Here is a 13,263-nt window from a genome sequence, read left to right on the forward strand (position 1 = left end):
CACTCCCAGGAATCAGCCTGCGGTACTAAAAAAGTTTCTGCTCCCCACAGACTCAGCACTCTAAGTTTCCAGAAACCTTCTGCATTCTCCATAGCAAATTTTATTACTGAAACAGCCTGAAAAGATGTTTCAAGTAGCTTGGACACACTCTTATCTGCACATTCTGTACACAACAATGGAGAGGTGCACCTCATAAGGCACCATCTATTAAACAAAATCCTTTTTCTCCCTGTTTCCAACCTAAAAATAAATACAGAATGAGCCAATATATTGATAAAAATGGAATTAGCATCATTCATTAAACTAAGATCCCAGGCAGTCTTCTATTCTTTCGATGTATTCAGTGCATAGCGCCTTAATAAACGGTATACTAAGAAAATGCACTAACATACAAAGCTTGACATTTCACAGAGTTTCTAAATATTCCCAAATAGAACTACAGCCAATTGCAGATAGTAGATAACTATTAGTGTCTATAAAAAAAGGAAAATATTCTGGCCTCAGAAGGTATTCAGGTGCATGCCATAGTGCAACAGTTAAGTACTTCATAAAAGCAGACTTAAAGGGAGAAAATATCTTCTGTTTTCTGTTTCATGTAATAGCTACACCAGCAGAAAGAAGAGAAAGTCCATGACTGGAATACATCATTGATCTATCTCAAGGGAAAAGCAAACAACACAAAAAGTTCATTCCCATTTTTTGTCTTTTTATATATATATATTTATACTTTTATATATAAAGCGCCTATCACCTGATTGATAAACATTCTTTGGAACCATTCCATAAACTATTAAACTTCTCAGAGAAGGAAAAATTATGCGTTGTTCATGTTTTCTCAAGGACAGAATGTATTTCTCATACCAGCTACTCAACCACAGCTCCTATACTAATAAATGCTGTCTGAAAACTACACTGTAGTCTTGCGCTTAAGGCATTATTTCAGGATATTGCCTTACGTCTTTTCACACACACTCTAAAAAGTAAGCAGGCAATGCATGCAGTTCCACCATCACAGGAGCACTTTTGATACAGCATGGTTATAGTTTTAAAATATTTCTCCAAATAATAAATATTCAATGTTGAAATAAAGCACAGACTTATAAAAAACTTGGAGTTGTGCAGGTAGGAACTGCCAACCATGAAAACTGCATTCTAAAAATCAATTCATAAAAATCAACCATATTCTAAACTATCACACTGAGGAACTGTAAACAATTAATTTTACACAGACTTCAGTAATTTAAAATGATGAAGATTTTAAACAAATTGATATTACTATAGTAATACAGCTCTAAGTACACCTACTGATGCAAAGTAAAGAATATTTTCTCTTAAGAGAAGTGCTAGCAAAGCCCAAATGTCTTCTTAAAACCAAACTCTGTAAAACCTGAAGGGAGGAAAAAGAGAAAGGAAAACTGACAGCGTAGCAGAGAAGCTGGGAGCTTTTTACACTCACTCTTCAAGTCTGACAATAATCTGCTCTGACATCTCAACAACGTGAGTTTCCAGCCGGCTTCTCCTCCCCGTCCAGCAAATGAAAACATCATAAATCATTTTCTACACGTAGTATATACACATTCTGTACAGGAGTACAGGATGCAGAAAACAGTAAAAGCAAACTGCCAGGCTACCATACCTACAAACAAGTTCTATCCAACACACAATTTTTGCACGTTGATTTTAAGCAAGCGTTTTTCTTCTGTTTAAGAAGAAAAAAATAGTAAAGATGTACTTGCCTTCAGATACGAATATCTGATTCACAAAAATGACATCTGAACCATGAGACTACACGTTGTGGTGCCAGTTTACAATGGTAAATTTCTTCCACCAAATCTTCTTTTGTTCTCTACTATTTCCAGGTCAAATGCAGTCTCGCTGAGGAGTAATTCCAGAGGCATGCCTAAGAATGGCTCATGAAATAACACCAGGACTCCCAGCGCCTTGCTGGCAGCTGCACTTGCCTCCACCTCATCGCTTGCTAAGGCTCCTGCTACGCTCCTCCCACCCAAAGCAAACAGCCTTGCTCACTCACTGCTCAGGTTTCAGCGCTTTTCATCTCAGCACTTATAAAACTCAAGGTCACAGTTCAGGTTCAAGTACATCAGCTCTGCGGAGATTTACACGGAAAAAAAGAACTTCTTTGAGAAGTTTCGCAGTAATCAGCCCTATTGTGCCCTTCAAACCCAGCACCATTCTTTCACAAAGCTATAACTCGCAGAAAACGGAGCACATATAATTTACCCAAGCCACAAATGCTGGGTGGAGCAGCATTTCAGAAATGGCAAGTTTTAATAAATACACATTGACTTGCAGAGGAATGTGCCAGAGCGTGCATTACGGTAAGAAAGCAGGACATCAAGATAATACACTCAGAAGAGTAATCACACACAGCTAAACATATTCACCACCTTCACAAGAAACTCAGTTTGGCAACACAAACTGAAAACAAATTACATAGGGTCAAACTCCTTCCCTCTTTACTGTGAACAGAACCACATTAACATTCTCTCTGACAAAAGTATCGGTGAAGCTACTCCAAGTAATCAGCACAGTTCTGCACAGGCTTCACCTGCGTGATGCTATGCACAAAGCTGAAAAATGACCACTCGTGTCACTGAGGCCACTGACCTGTGCCTGCCTGCAGCAACACAACAGATATGAATCCAGAACTACCTGAAGAACCACCGTGTCCACGTGGTTTCTATACACTCCAGATTACAAAACACTTCTTCAGCATCAAAGGGCAAGGTAAGACAAAAATACTTTCCAAGTGCATGGCAAGAGAAACCAAGACTAAGGGTTGCAAGATTTTAGACAGAAATACCACATGGCAATAGAAAAAATGTAAGCTATACTTAGACGAAAGTGCTTGACTTCAGAAGTACCATTTAATGTTAATATGGAATTGCTAAAACAAATACAAACAAAACAAAACAAAAACACAAAAGAAGTCTCACCAAACCTTTAGCAGTTTTCTTGTGAGTGCTGAGTCAGTTTTAGGTGAGGATGAACTACGTTTAAATACAAATAAAAAACCTCACATGACATGCTTGGTAATAAGTTGCTCATACTATAATCAATTATTTAGTCATTCTTCGGTTTCTCTGTTCAAAGGATAGATACAGCAGAGTGAAACAGGAGACTGCATGAAGTTATTTGCATGATTAAGTTTGTCTGGATATACAGCAGAAAAGTCAAAGGAAACATTTAGAAGAAAACCAGAAATCATTATCAACCATAAGATATAACCCAGCCGCCCAGAAAACAATTTGACTTGGAACCAGACAGATGGGGAAGATCTATCACCTAAAAGCATCATAGTCAAAAAGCAATATTAACACCTTTAAAATGCTAGCTGAAAGAAAAGTAGGAGCTGGCATTTAATCAAAGATCAGAATTTACAGTCCTGGAGTGACAGAGGTTGAAAGGGAACCTCTGGAGGTTATTTGGTCCAATCCTTGTATTCTGACAACACTCAATGACTGGAGATACAGGCACGGAGGACCTTTCTCTCCAACTCCAGCAGACACAGCCTCAGCTGTTGCTTCAGCTCTGTGCACTCCCATGAACAGGCTCTCAACAACCTGCCCAAAGGTCCAAAGCAAAGTGTCCATCTCAGAAATAGATGCTAGTGAACTAAGAAGGCTCTACTCCAATAACACAGGGCTGAACTTTTCCCCTTCTACTGAATCACAATAACCCACGTGCTACATTTCAAGAGCCTCATGCATGCTACCTGCCAGTGAGACACAACAGTCATCCCAAATCTGGAGTGCCATGTATTTCTTGCCATGGAATCAAGCTGTCAACTGAGCCAACCTACCTCAAAACAAATAGTTTTAAAAGCTGCAAGTTGTATGGATTTACAGAGAACCACCTTTAACTTGTCAGTTGCTCAGGTAGACAGTAATTTGTGCAAGTCTTATGTTCTCTTGGTCAGCATAGCTACAAAGGCATCTCACCCCTCCAAGAGTTAGCAAGTGTCCTTCTGCAGCTAATCACACACAGAATCACAGAATCACAGAATTACCCGGGTTGGAAGGGACCTCAAGGATCATGTAGCTCCAACCCCCCTGCCTAGCAGGGCCACCAAACATACACCTTTACTAGATCAGGTTGCCCAGGGCCCCGTCCAACCTGGCCTTGAACACCTCCAAGGACGGGGCATCCACAACCTCACTGGGCAGCCTGTTCCAGGACCTGACCACTCTTCTAGTAAAGAACTTTCCCCTAACATCCAACCTAAATCTTCCCTCCTTCAACTTAAAACCATTTCCCCTAGTCCTGCTATTATCAGCACTTTCGAAGAGTTTACTCCCTTCCTGGGAGTAAGTTCCCTTCAGGTACTGAAAGGCTGCAATGAGGTCACCCCGCAACCTTCTCTTCTCCAGGCTGAACAAACCCAACTCCCTCAGCCTGTCCTCATAGGGGAGGTGCTCCAGCCCCCTGATCATCTTTGTGGCCCTCCTCTGGACCCTTTCCAAAATCTCCATATCTTTTTTGTACTGAGGGCTCCACACCTGGACACAGTACTCCAGATGGGGCCTCACAAGAGCAGAGTAGAGAGGGACGATCACCTCCCTATCCCTGCTGACCACCCCTCTCCTGATGGAGCCCAGGATCCCATTTGCTTTCCGGGCTGCCAGAGCGCACTGCTGGCTCATGTTAAATTTCTCATCTATCAGGACCCCTAGGTCTTTTTCTGCCGAGCTGCTCTCAAGGACAACTCCTCCCAGCCTGTACAGGTGCCTGGGGATGCTTGAAGACATTTATTTTTCACTCACCATCTTCTCTCTCACATAAAAAATAGTGAAATTTTCTCTCCAATTTGTTCTCCAAAGCTTCCTACAGATCCTGCTTCTTAGCTCAGCTCGAGCTCCTTCCGGACACCTTTGTCCAGGGCTTATCCTTATGTGACAAGCATCCACTTAATCATGCAGTACATCAGTTTAACACATTAAAACAACCAAGCCCTTAAAATCCAACACAAAGAGCTATCTCTCTCCCCTTGCTCCTAATCAACAAACTGAAACAACTTCTTTGCAATACAACATGCTCCAGGAAATAATGTAGGAGGCAGCAGACTTCAAAAAAGAGCAGGAAGCCATTAATCTAGCACAAAGATTTACATTACTTTAAAATACGTCCTCCCTAATCTTTATCATGGTAACACACTTTTCCCAGATACTACTCACATCTTCACTCATTGATGCCTTCTATAAATGTAGAAATACTGAGTTTTGATGCAATTAAATTAAGCCAGGAAGGTTGTCTGCGCAGGTCACTGTTCACCACAGGAAATAAAGAAATCAGAGCTCCAAAATCCTAATGCATCACCTGCTGAGTTGACAGCCTTAAAGTATAAGCCAGAATACCGTCAACACAAGCACCACTGGTATTTGCTCTTGATCAGGTCTGGATGATGCTCCCGTTACTGCAACCTACATGTTGTTTAAAGATGATCAACCTACAAGAGTTCAAGATGACAAAAATGCAGAATGGTAACATTTCCCAATAATGGATGCAGTGAATTTTGAATTCCTCTTGGTGGATTCTCACTGCCTCACACTTGAATTAAACTCAGAGACTATTTCCTGGGTAAATAAACACACACAAATGCTATCAGCATGATCAAAACCACAAAGCATTTCTTCTCTCCATATATGCTTTGTACCATACACTCAGTGGTATGCAGAAAACAACAGCACAGCACTCATTACATAAAGCCATAGAGAGGCAATACAAATACATGTAAAAAAAAAAGTGTGACATTTTCTCTTTATCACAAGAACAGAATATGACATATAACACAAGAATATGCTTCTCAGTTAAGCATATATTTTATTTTCATGTTTTATGTTTTAACTGCATATTTACAAGCTGGAAGGTGTCCCCTTCCTGAGCAGGCTTCTGATTTCTTCATATATTTGAAGAGATTGGTATTTCTACATGGATGCCCTTTATCAAACAGAAATAAAGGGGCACGCTGATGTAAGTCTGAGTTAACAAGATTTACAAAAATCCAATTTACGGGGATAATTTGTGTAACAACATAAACAGCTTACAACAGTGAGCACGTCTCTGATTCGCAGTTTTTGAGAATGCAGTCATGGGCTCAGTATTTTCAATGCTCATTTTTAACCGTAATAACACGGTTTTGTCAAAGGTTCCTTTCTATTGCACTGATGCTTCGATAAAAAAATAAAAGCAAAAAGCCCCAAATTTCCATATACAGCACTGACAAGTCAGAGACAGGGTTAACGTGGCAGGTATTAGGAAAGGATGAGTACACACACAGACTTCAAAAGTCACAGTTAAAGACTGTATAAGGAAAAAAGGATTTGCTTTAAAAAGTTTGGTTGTTCGTATCACTACCAAATCCTTATCTCTCTTTGATCACTTCCCACCTTGATTTAAGAAACAACGTAACCTTACTGAGTAAGCTGCCCAATGAAAGAATTTAGAAATGGCTGTTTAAACATATACGGACCGAGTGCCGGAAAAGGGAAGGGTGGAAATCAGTAAATGTCTTCAAGATCAACTAAGTATAGGGCTGCTCCAGCCACTACTTGCTCCCAAGCGGTTCTTGAGTCATGATGTTGAGAATGTCTGTAATCAGAACATTTTTACCTGTGCAGCTGAGCTTAGAGCTCCCAGAAAAAAAGTTGTATTGCTGGCTTTGCAGAATTAAACCATTTCTTGCACACTATGGAGGCAACAGGCAAGTTTCTATATTTGTTTTCATGTCACTTGAACCTCAGCACATGAGCGTCTCAGTTTTTGTACTAGATGGCACTTGGCTTTTGGGTACTATGCAACTTAAAGCCACGACATTTGGAGGTTCAGTACTTGCAGAACAAAATATAATTGCAGCCAAACAAGACTGGCTTATTCTGACTCTGTAAATAACAAAATGGGCACGGCAGAAAGAAACTGAATCCACATTAATTAAAATTACAAGCCAACCTTAGGACCAAGGCTGTATAGAGCTGACTTAACCTTTCAGCACTAAAACTCTGAAGTTTCTGTTTAAACTGATGAGGTTATGCAGGCATAACTCCCATGATCAGCTTAGCAAACCTGCACTGGAAAGGTACAAGGAAGGAAAAAGCATTTTACACTAAGAAACCAAGTGTAGGAAAACAGAGACTTTCTGATATCAAGAACTACATTCATATAAATTAAAACCCAGTATCTATACATGAGAGTACTTGAAATTATGAAGTATACACCACTTATAACTTTACAATTGTATGTTATAATGCTCATTCTTTGTTCCAGATGGGAGGTCAATGGATAAAAATAATTGAACATTTAAATCTTTATCTCTGCTCCCTTATATTAAGAAGGTTCAACATCTCATCTACTTTAGTTATACTTGTAGTCATTACCATTAGGATCTTAAGACATGAACAGAAGACACAAATTAAGCCAGTTCCAGTAGATATGCCAAGGACAGGCACCAAGTTACACCTCTCCCTGCAACATTGCTGGTTGGCCAAAGAATTTGACGTACATTGTTTTCATTGACTTATTCCTCTTTGCCCACTCACACCAGTAACTCCATTAGCTGCTTCAACTCATTCATTTTTAACCACAGGTTTTACAAAAAGCTGGATTTGCCATGAGAATTACTTTATTCAGGCAGCAGGAATTATAACTTAGGTAATGGTGGATAAACCATCCCACGGCAGAAGCCAAGATACTCGTGTCACAGTTTCCCTCCATATATATTCAACCAGAACCTTGCGGACTGTCACACATCTTTTTTCAGGTCTGATTCTTTTCTGTGCTGTGCCTAGTAAGCTTCTCAGACTGTTTGTTCAGATTGCCCATCTCCTAAGGGTGCATTCAGGAACCAGTGACTAGACGTGCCTCCATTTAGCTTGTAAGAAATGCCTGTAAATAACATATCTAATCATTTCCTAAATATTTCCTAAATATCTAAACGTTTCTGCATATCATCACACAGTACCATGGGTGCACTATACAGTAAAAGCACTTACCATAATATTTGAATAAATAACTGCATCACTTTTCAAGTAAAGGGATATGACACAGTACACAGAATAATACAACATTTATTTCAACAATCAGTGTTACAAAGAAGTTAAATACACATAAACTACAGAAAACATTTCCAGACTAAGCACAACGTAAGCCAGAAAACATCAAGCACTATTCCAGTGAGATAAGAGAAGCTTTTAGAAAATACATCAGGGCTAGCTATACATAACACAGAAAATACTACTGTAATTCTTAAAGCACAATGAAAGAACACTAGATTCAACACAGTAACAACTATATTTGATTTAAAAGTACTTCCCCTCTTATGTCAATGACACTAATGAGAAAACAACAAAATGATTCAGAGATGCCTTAGAACCTGGCTTTATTACTTTGACTAACATCATCACTTGGACAAATCACATTACAGGAGTTTGGGAGGCTTGTACCAAGTCAACTCAGAAACACGACTCGTGTTGAGAACTGGAGTAACCACAGCTGATCAGCACAGCTGACAAGATCGATAAAGAGTAACAATTAAAAAAAAAAAAAAAAGACTGCATCCACCACTACAAATACTAGCTAGAATATAATTATAAGTAAGACAAACAGGTTCAAATCCAAATAAGTACAAGGACAGCAACTGCAGCTTGTTTTTCATTTTTGCTTCTAAGCAACCCATCAGCGCATCAGGTCTACGGGTCTGTTTTGCTGTGGATCCAATCAGTCGCACAGATTTATTGAGAGTTTGTTTTTAGCAGGTTTAGTGGAGAATGGGTTGAAGACTGGAAGGCAGTGCTGAGATTTTTACCTTTCAAATGGAGAAGGATCTTATAGAAGTAATTGTTAATGAACAAGGGCTCCAGGCTTAGTCAGTGTATCGTAACACTTCTGCATACCAGAGACATTAACGTGACCATCAATTACAGGGTTATACACAGATAATGATTTTCCATCATGTGGGCTGTTCTTCTCACAAGACACAGCATACTCCATTAAAGTACTGCATCATGTGGTAATTTTTTTCTCTTTCAGATCAACGTGTAAGGACAAAAGAAATTACCTGCAATACTTCAATACACTTTCTTCCTTACTTTATTGTGGAGGGCTCTGGTTTTGAACTAATGTTTGAAATAGGCAATGTCAGCATTTAGAGTTCTTCAAAACCTCTGTAAAAAACAGGTTTGTCTTACCATGGCTGTGAGCAGTTGCTGGGCTGAGAGATGGCTGGAGTAACTCTTTGGTTGGAGTAAAATAAGCTTCTTTCCCTTGGCGCTGGCTCATTTTTCCTGGAGTTAAAAGCTGAGATTCATCGCTGTTTGTTACCACTGCTGAAATACAAAATGGATGCTCACTCAATCTTGTGTTCTTGTATATAGATTTATATCAACTTCAATGCTTTTTATGAAACATGGATTAAACGCTGCCTTGTGAAATACTTCTTTCTATAAAACGAAGATTTCAAACCAGAGATTTGCTTGGGAGGGGATGGAAGCAAGGAGCCAGAAAAACTGGTCTAAGATATGAATCAGAAGATGCAAACAAAAACTAGTAGATGTACGAAAGCTGCTACTGAATACAGACACAGCACTGAGCTGTTACTGAAGTGCTGAAATTAGGATTTCTTTGCCACTTTTTTTACTTGGTTTAACTAGTCACAGGAGAGTTGACCCAGGAAACAACTTGCTCAGTCAAGCTATACTAGCATCTCAGAAGGCTAAGATGAATGAATGTATACATAAACATCAAAGACATGCACCTTATTAATAAAGATCATGTAGGGAGTATATTAAGAAAAAGGTTCCTCTCCTTGAACTTTATCAGTTTGAAAAAGGACTTGTTTGATCTCTTTTAGCTATTCGTAGCTAGGCGGCCATCCTGTATATGATGTTCATACTTCATCCTTAAGCAGCATATATGAACTGTAAATTTTTTGATAGGGTAAGAATGGCTGACTCAGTAACATCTGCCCTTTGGAACTACATGTATGGATAAAAAGAGATTAAAAGAAAAACAGAAGATGCTTACTAAGTAACATTCTGCCTAAAAGACTGTAACTTATAATGCTGTTCACTTTAAAGAGTTCCCCGGCTTTCCCCAAAATAGTTTTAAAAGTTCAGTAGAACATCTAGTCAAAAAAATTTCTTAAATCACGTGGACTTTTCAGAAAATCAGTCTGTAAAATGGGCAAATAATTAGAAGTTTTTTAACATTCCTTTTAACTTTAATAAAAAGCATTATAAAAGTTCCAAACAAGTGGAAATAAATCAGTTAAGACCATGCATGTCTATGTGCACAGGAGCAGCAAACAAGAAAAAGTTATCTCCCTGCTTTCCAATGCCTCATCCTGATGCTCCAAGATATTTGCTGTAGGGCAAGGGGAAAGACAAGGACAGGCAGAACAAAAGCCTGGGATCATTCAGGCTGGAAAAAAGCTTTAAGATCATCAAGTCCAACCATCCACCCAGCGCTATTAGCCCACTGCTAAACCATGTCCCAAGTAACATACCTGTTAACCTGAAGGATGAAACAGTGAATAAGATTACTAAGAAGATTTCATCATTTTTACATAAGGGATCAACTAATGACTAATTTTTTAAGATGCCGTCCTGCGTGGAGCCAAGAGATGGACTCAATGATCCTTGTGGGTCCCTTCCAACTCAGGGTATTCTGTAATTCTAAGCTTGAACACCTACATAAACCTTATAAATCTAATGGCAGAAGCTCTGGTACCTTAGACAGAAACAAAGAAAACTATTTCAAAGAAAAGGAAAAAGTATTTGGGAATGAGAGGAGGAGAAGCTATGCATGTAATGAACCTCAGTTCTTAAGATGTCATCAAATTGAACACCTAACACTTGGAAGTAGGTCTTTTATTTAAGAGGTGATATTTAATTATTACATACTAATAAATAGCTCAGCAATTTGAAGAGGCTCTTTGGCTGCTGTCTATAGTTTCTGATAAATTGATTTTATGAACAGTAAAAAAAAAAAAAAAAAGAAGTGTGGCAAACACATAAATTATCCATTTACTGACTATTCCTGATGGTCCTATGGCTAATATCTAATTCATTTGAAGTCAGAGATGACTTTATCCTGGAATTTGGGTAAATTTGTGAATAAAGTAGGTTTTTCTTTCAGAAAAAGAGCAATGGTCATTTACTCTAGTGTCTTGTGCACTTGCAAAATCAAAGTTTAACATGAATGAAAAAATGATGTTCCTAGTCAATCGCATTAGTTCTCATTTGCCCAAAAATCCAAACTGAAGCTTCTAGTTTTAAACCTGGGTGTCCACATGGACCTATAGTAAAATCTTGACAAACTAATGAACAGTGTGGGTCTCAAAACCCACACACAAATTCTGGCTAATCTTCAAAGCACCCACACTTTCTAGAGAGTGAGGTCTTAGCTTCTTATTCAGGTCTTTATGGCATGGACATCCAAAATCTGGTTTTTCTAATGATCCCAGGGAACACGTCACTTCGGTTTCAGATGTCATCTCTGCAACTTGAGAAATGGATTCAGTAGAGACATAGTCAGCATGCACATCAAGTAAGATACAATAGCATTGCCAACCATTTCTTCCACTCAATGGCCTTGAAGTGGTTATGTATTTTTAGACTTTAGCTCAGGCTTCAGAGCACTCGCACAAGAGAGAAAATATCTTAGTTCATTCTTTACCTGAACATGTTTAAACTCATATAATCTACCTCCTTGAAGCTAAGCAGAACACTGTTTTCAGAAAGAAACATTAAGTAGTAAACATCAAAGCCTCTTTGTGAATCTTTGGAGGGCACATTTGAATACCAACAGAACTGTTAGAGATGATAATTTATACTTCTATTTCTCACTACTAGCAATCAAATTACTAATTATAGATTGTCAGTAAGATTTATGTATCAGAAGAAATACAAATTGAGGTCTTTACAGCCAATTTATTTCATCAGATTAGGTTGTGAAAAAAAATAACTGAAGTGGTAGATTGCCAATTCTTCTGTTCCATAATGAGCATATCAAAGCGCCTACACACTTAGTACAGCACAAGGACATGAGATATAGGAAAAGGTTTATTCAAATTCAGTTCTGCATTAGTTTTTACTGTCTAAGAAGCAACAGTAACTCCACTTACAGAAAATGAGGAAAATTATAAGTTGGTAAATTGGAAGTATTATTTAGGTAGTTATTTTAGCATTAAGCTTTTAGATAGTCTGTTTTCAGGGATTTTCTAGCACCTAGCATGGTTACTGCTTTCACTGAAAAAAAACCACCATGAAAAATAACTTCAAAATGTGGGAAAAAGAGGCTTCAGGAACAATCTGCAGACTTATGAGTACACTCTAGTAAATGCCAGATTTTCAAATCAAACATTTATACAGCACAGCCATCTCATATTTGTTTCAAGGAATCACAGAGTAGTTAAGGTTGGATGGGATCTCTGCAGCTCATCTTTTCTATACCCTTGCTCAAGCAGGTACACTTAGAGCAGGATGGCCATTTTTACATTAGATTGTGAGATTTTTTGCAATCAAAGTCCAGGAGACTTTTTGTACCTCCTGTCTACAGCTCAGAAGACACAGAAGCTGCGGATACCATTAACTATATATCATAAACTGAGACAAGAGAAGAGCAGCAGCCTGTACATTAATCTGCAATGCAGAGTTTAAAACTTTGAATAAATTTATTTTGTACATCTATTATTACAGAAAGTAGCAAAATATATTAACTTGAAAAATAAATGCTTGGATGCTAAAAGAATTCTATTGTAAGTATTTTCATGATTAAATATCATCTTTATATTAAGAATGTGCCTCATCAAAATGCATTCTTCATAAAGAGAAAACCTCTACCTGGTATGGGGTTAATGAACAGCCCACAAAAATTGATTAAAATCACAGCTTCTGCACAGATTTATAACAAAGAAGAAAGTTCATGCCTGCACCTGTCCCTCCCTCACATACACAAACTCTAAATCCAAGGCAAAATTACTCTGCCAATCATACAGTCACACTGATGCGCATGAAGCATTGGCACTAGTCAATCTTTGACTGCATGCTCATGAACACACATAAGCTTTCTCTATTGAAACAGCAGTCAATCTTTGAGTACTACAGTATATGCACCAGTGGATTTCTGATTATTTATTGAAATGACTTAGTGAAATTAAACCACACAGCGCCATAAACATAAAGTGCAAAAATGAATTTGTTTCTGAACCACTTTTCCTTGTCTTTATTATCTACACTATAGTAGCTTTCT

General features: G+C 38.3%; 1 protein-coding gene across 5 annotated transcripts in view; it reads right to left on the bottom strand.

Annotated features, from left to right (window-relative positions):
* The window catches only part of OSBPL8 (oxysterol binding protein like 8), a 74,025-nt gene that overhangs the window by 33,360 nt on the left and 27,402 nt on the right, over positions 1 to 13,263 (bottom strand). For 2 of the 5 annotated variants that reach the window (XM_015856915.2, XM_015856933.1), the window contains one exon: positions 9,201 to 9,335. In XM_015856915.2, coding sequence (XP_015712401.1) covers positions 9,201 to 9,335 — 135 coding nt within the window. Of the gene's footprint in view, positions 1 to 9,200; positions 9,339 to 13,263 lie in introns of those variants that run through there. The other 3 variants (XM_015856903.2, XM_015856943.1, XM_015856923.1) reach the window with 2 other exon arrangements.

Source organism: Coturnix japonica, chromosome 1 (genome assembly GCF_001577835.2).
Source record: "Coturnix japonica isolate 7356 chromosome 1, Coturnix japonica 2.1, whole genome shotgun sequence".
NCBI classification, from domain to species: domain Eukaryota; kingdom Metazoa; phylum Chordata; class Aves; order Galliformes; family Phasianidae; genus Coturnix; species Coturnix japonica.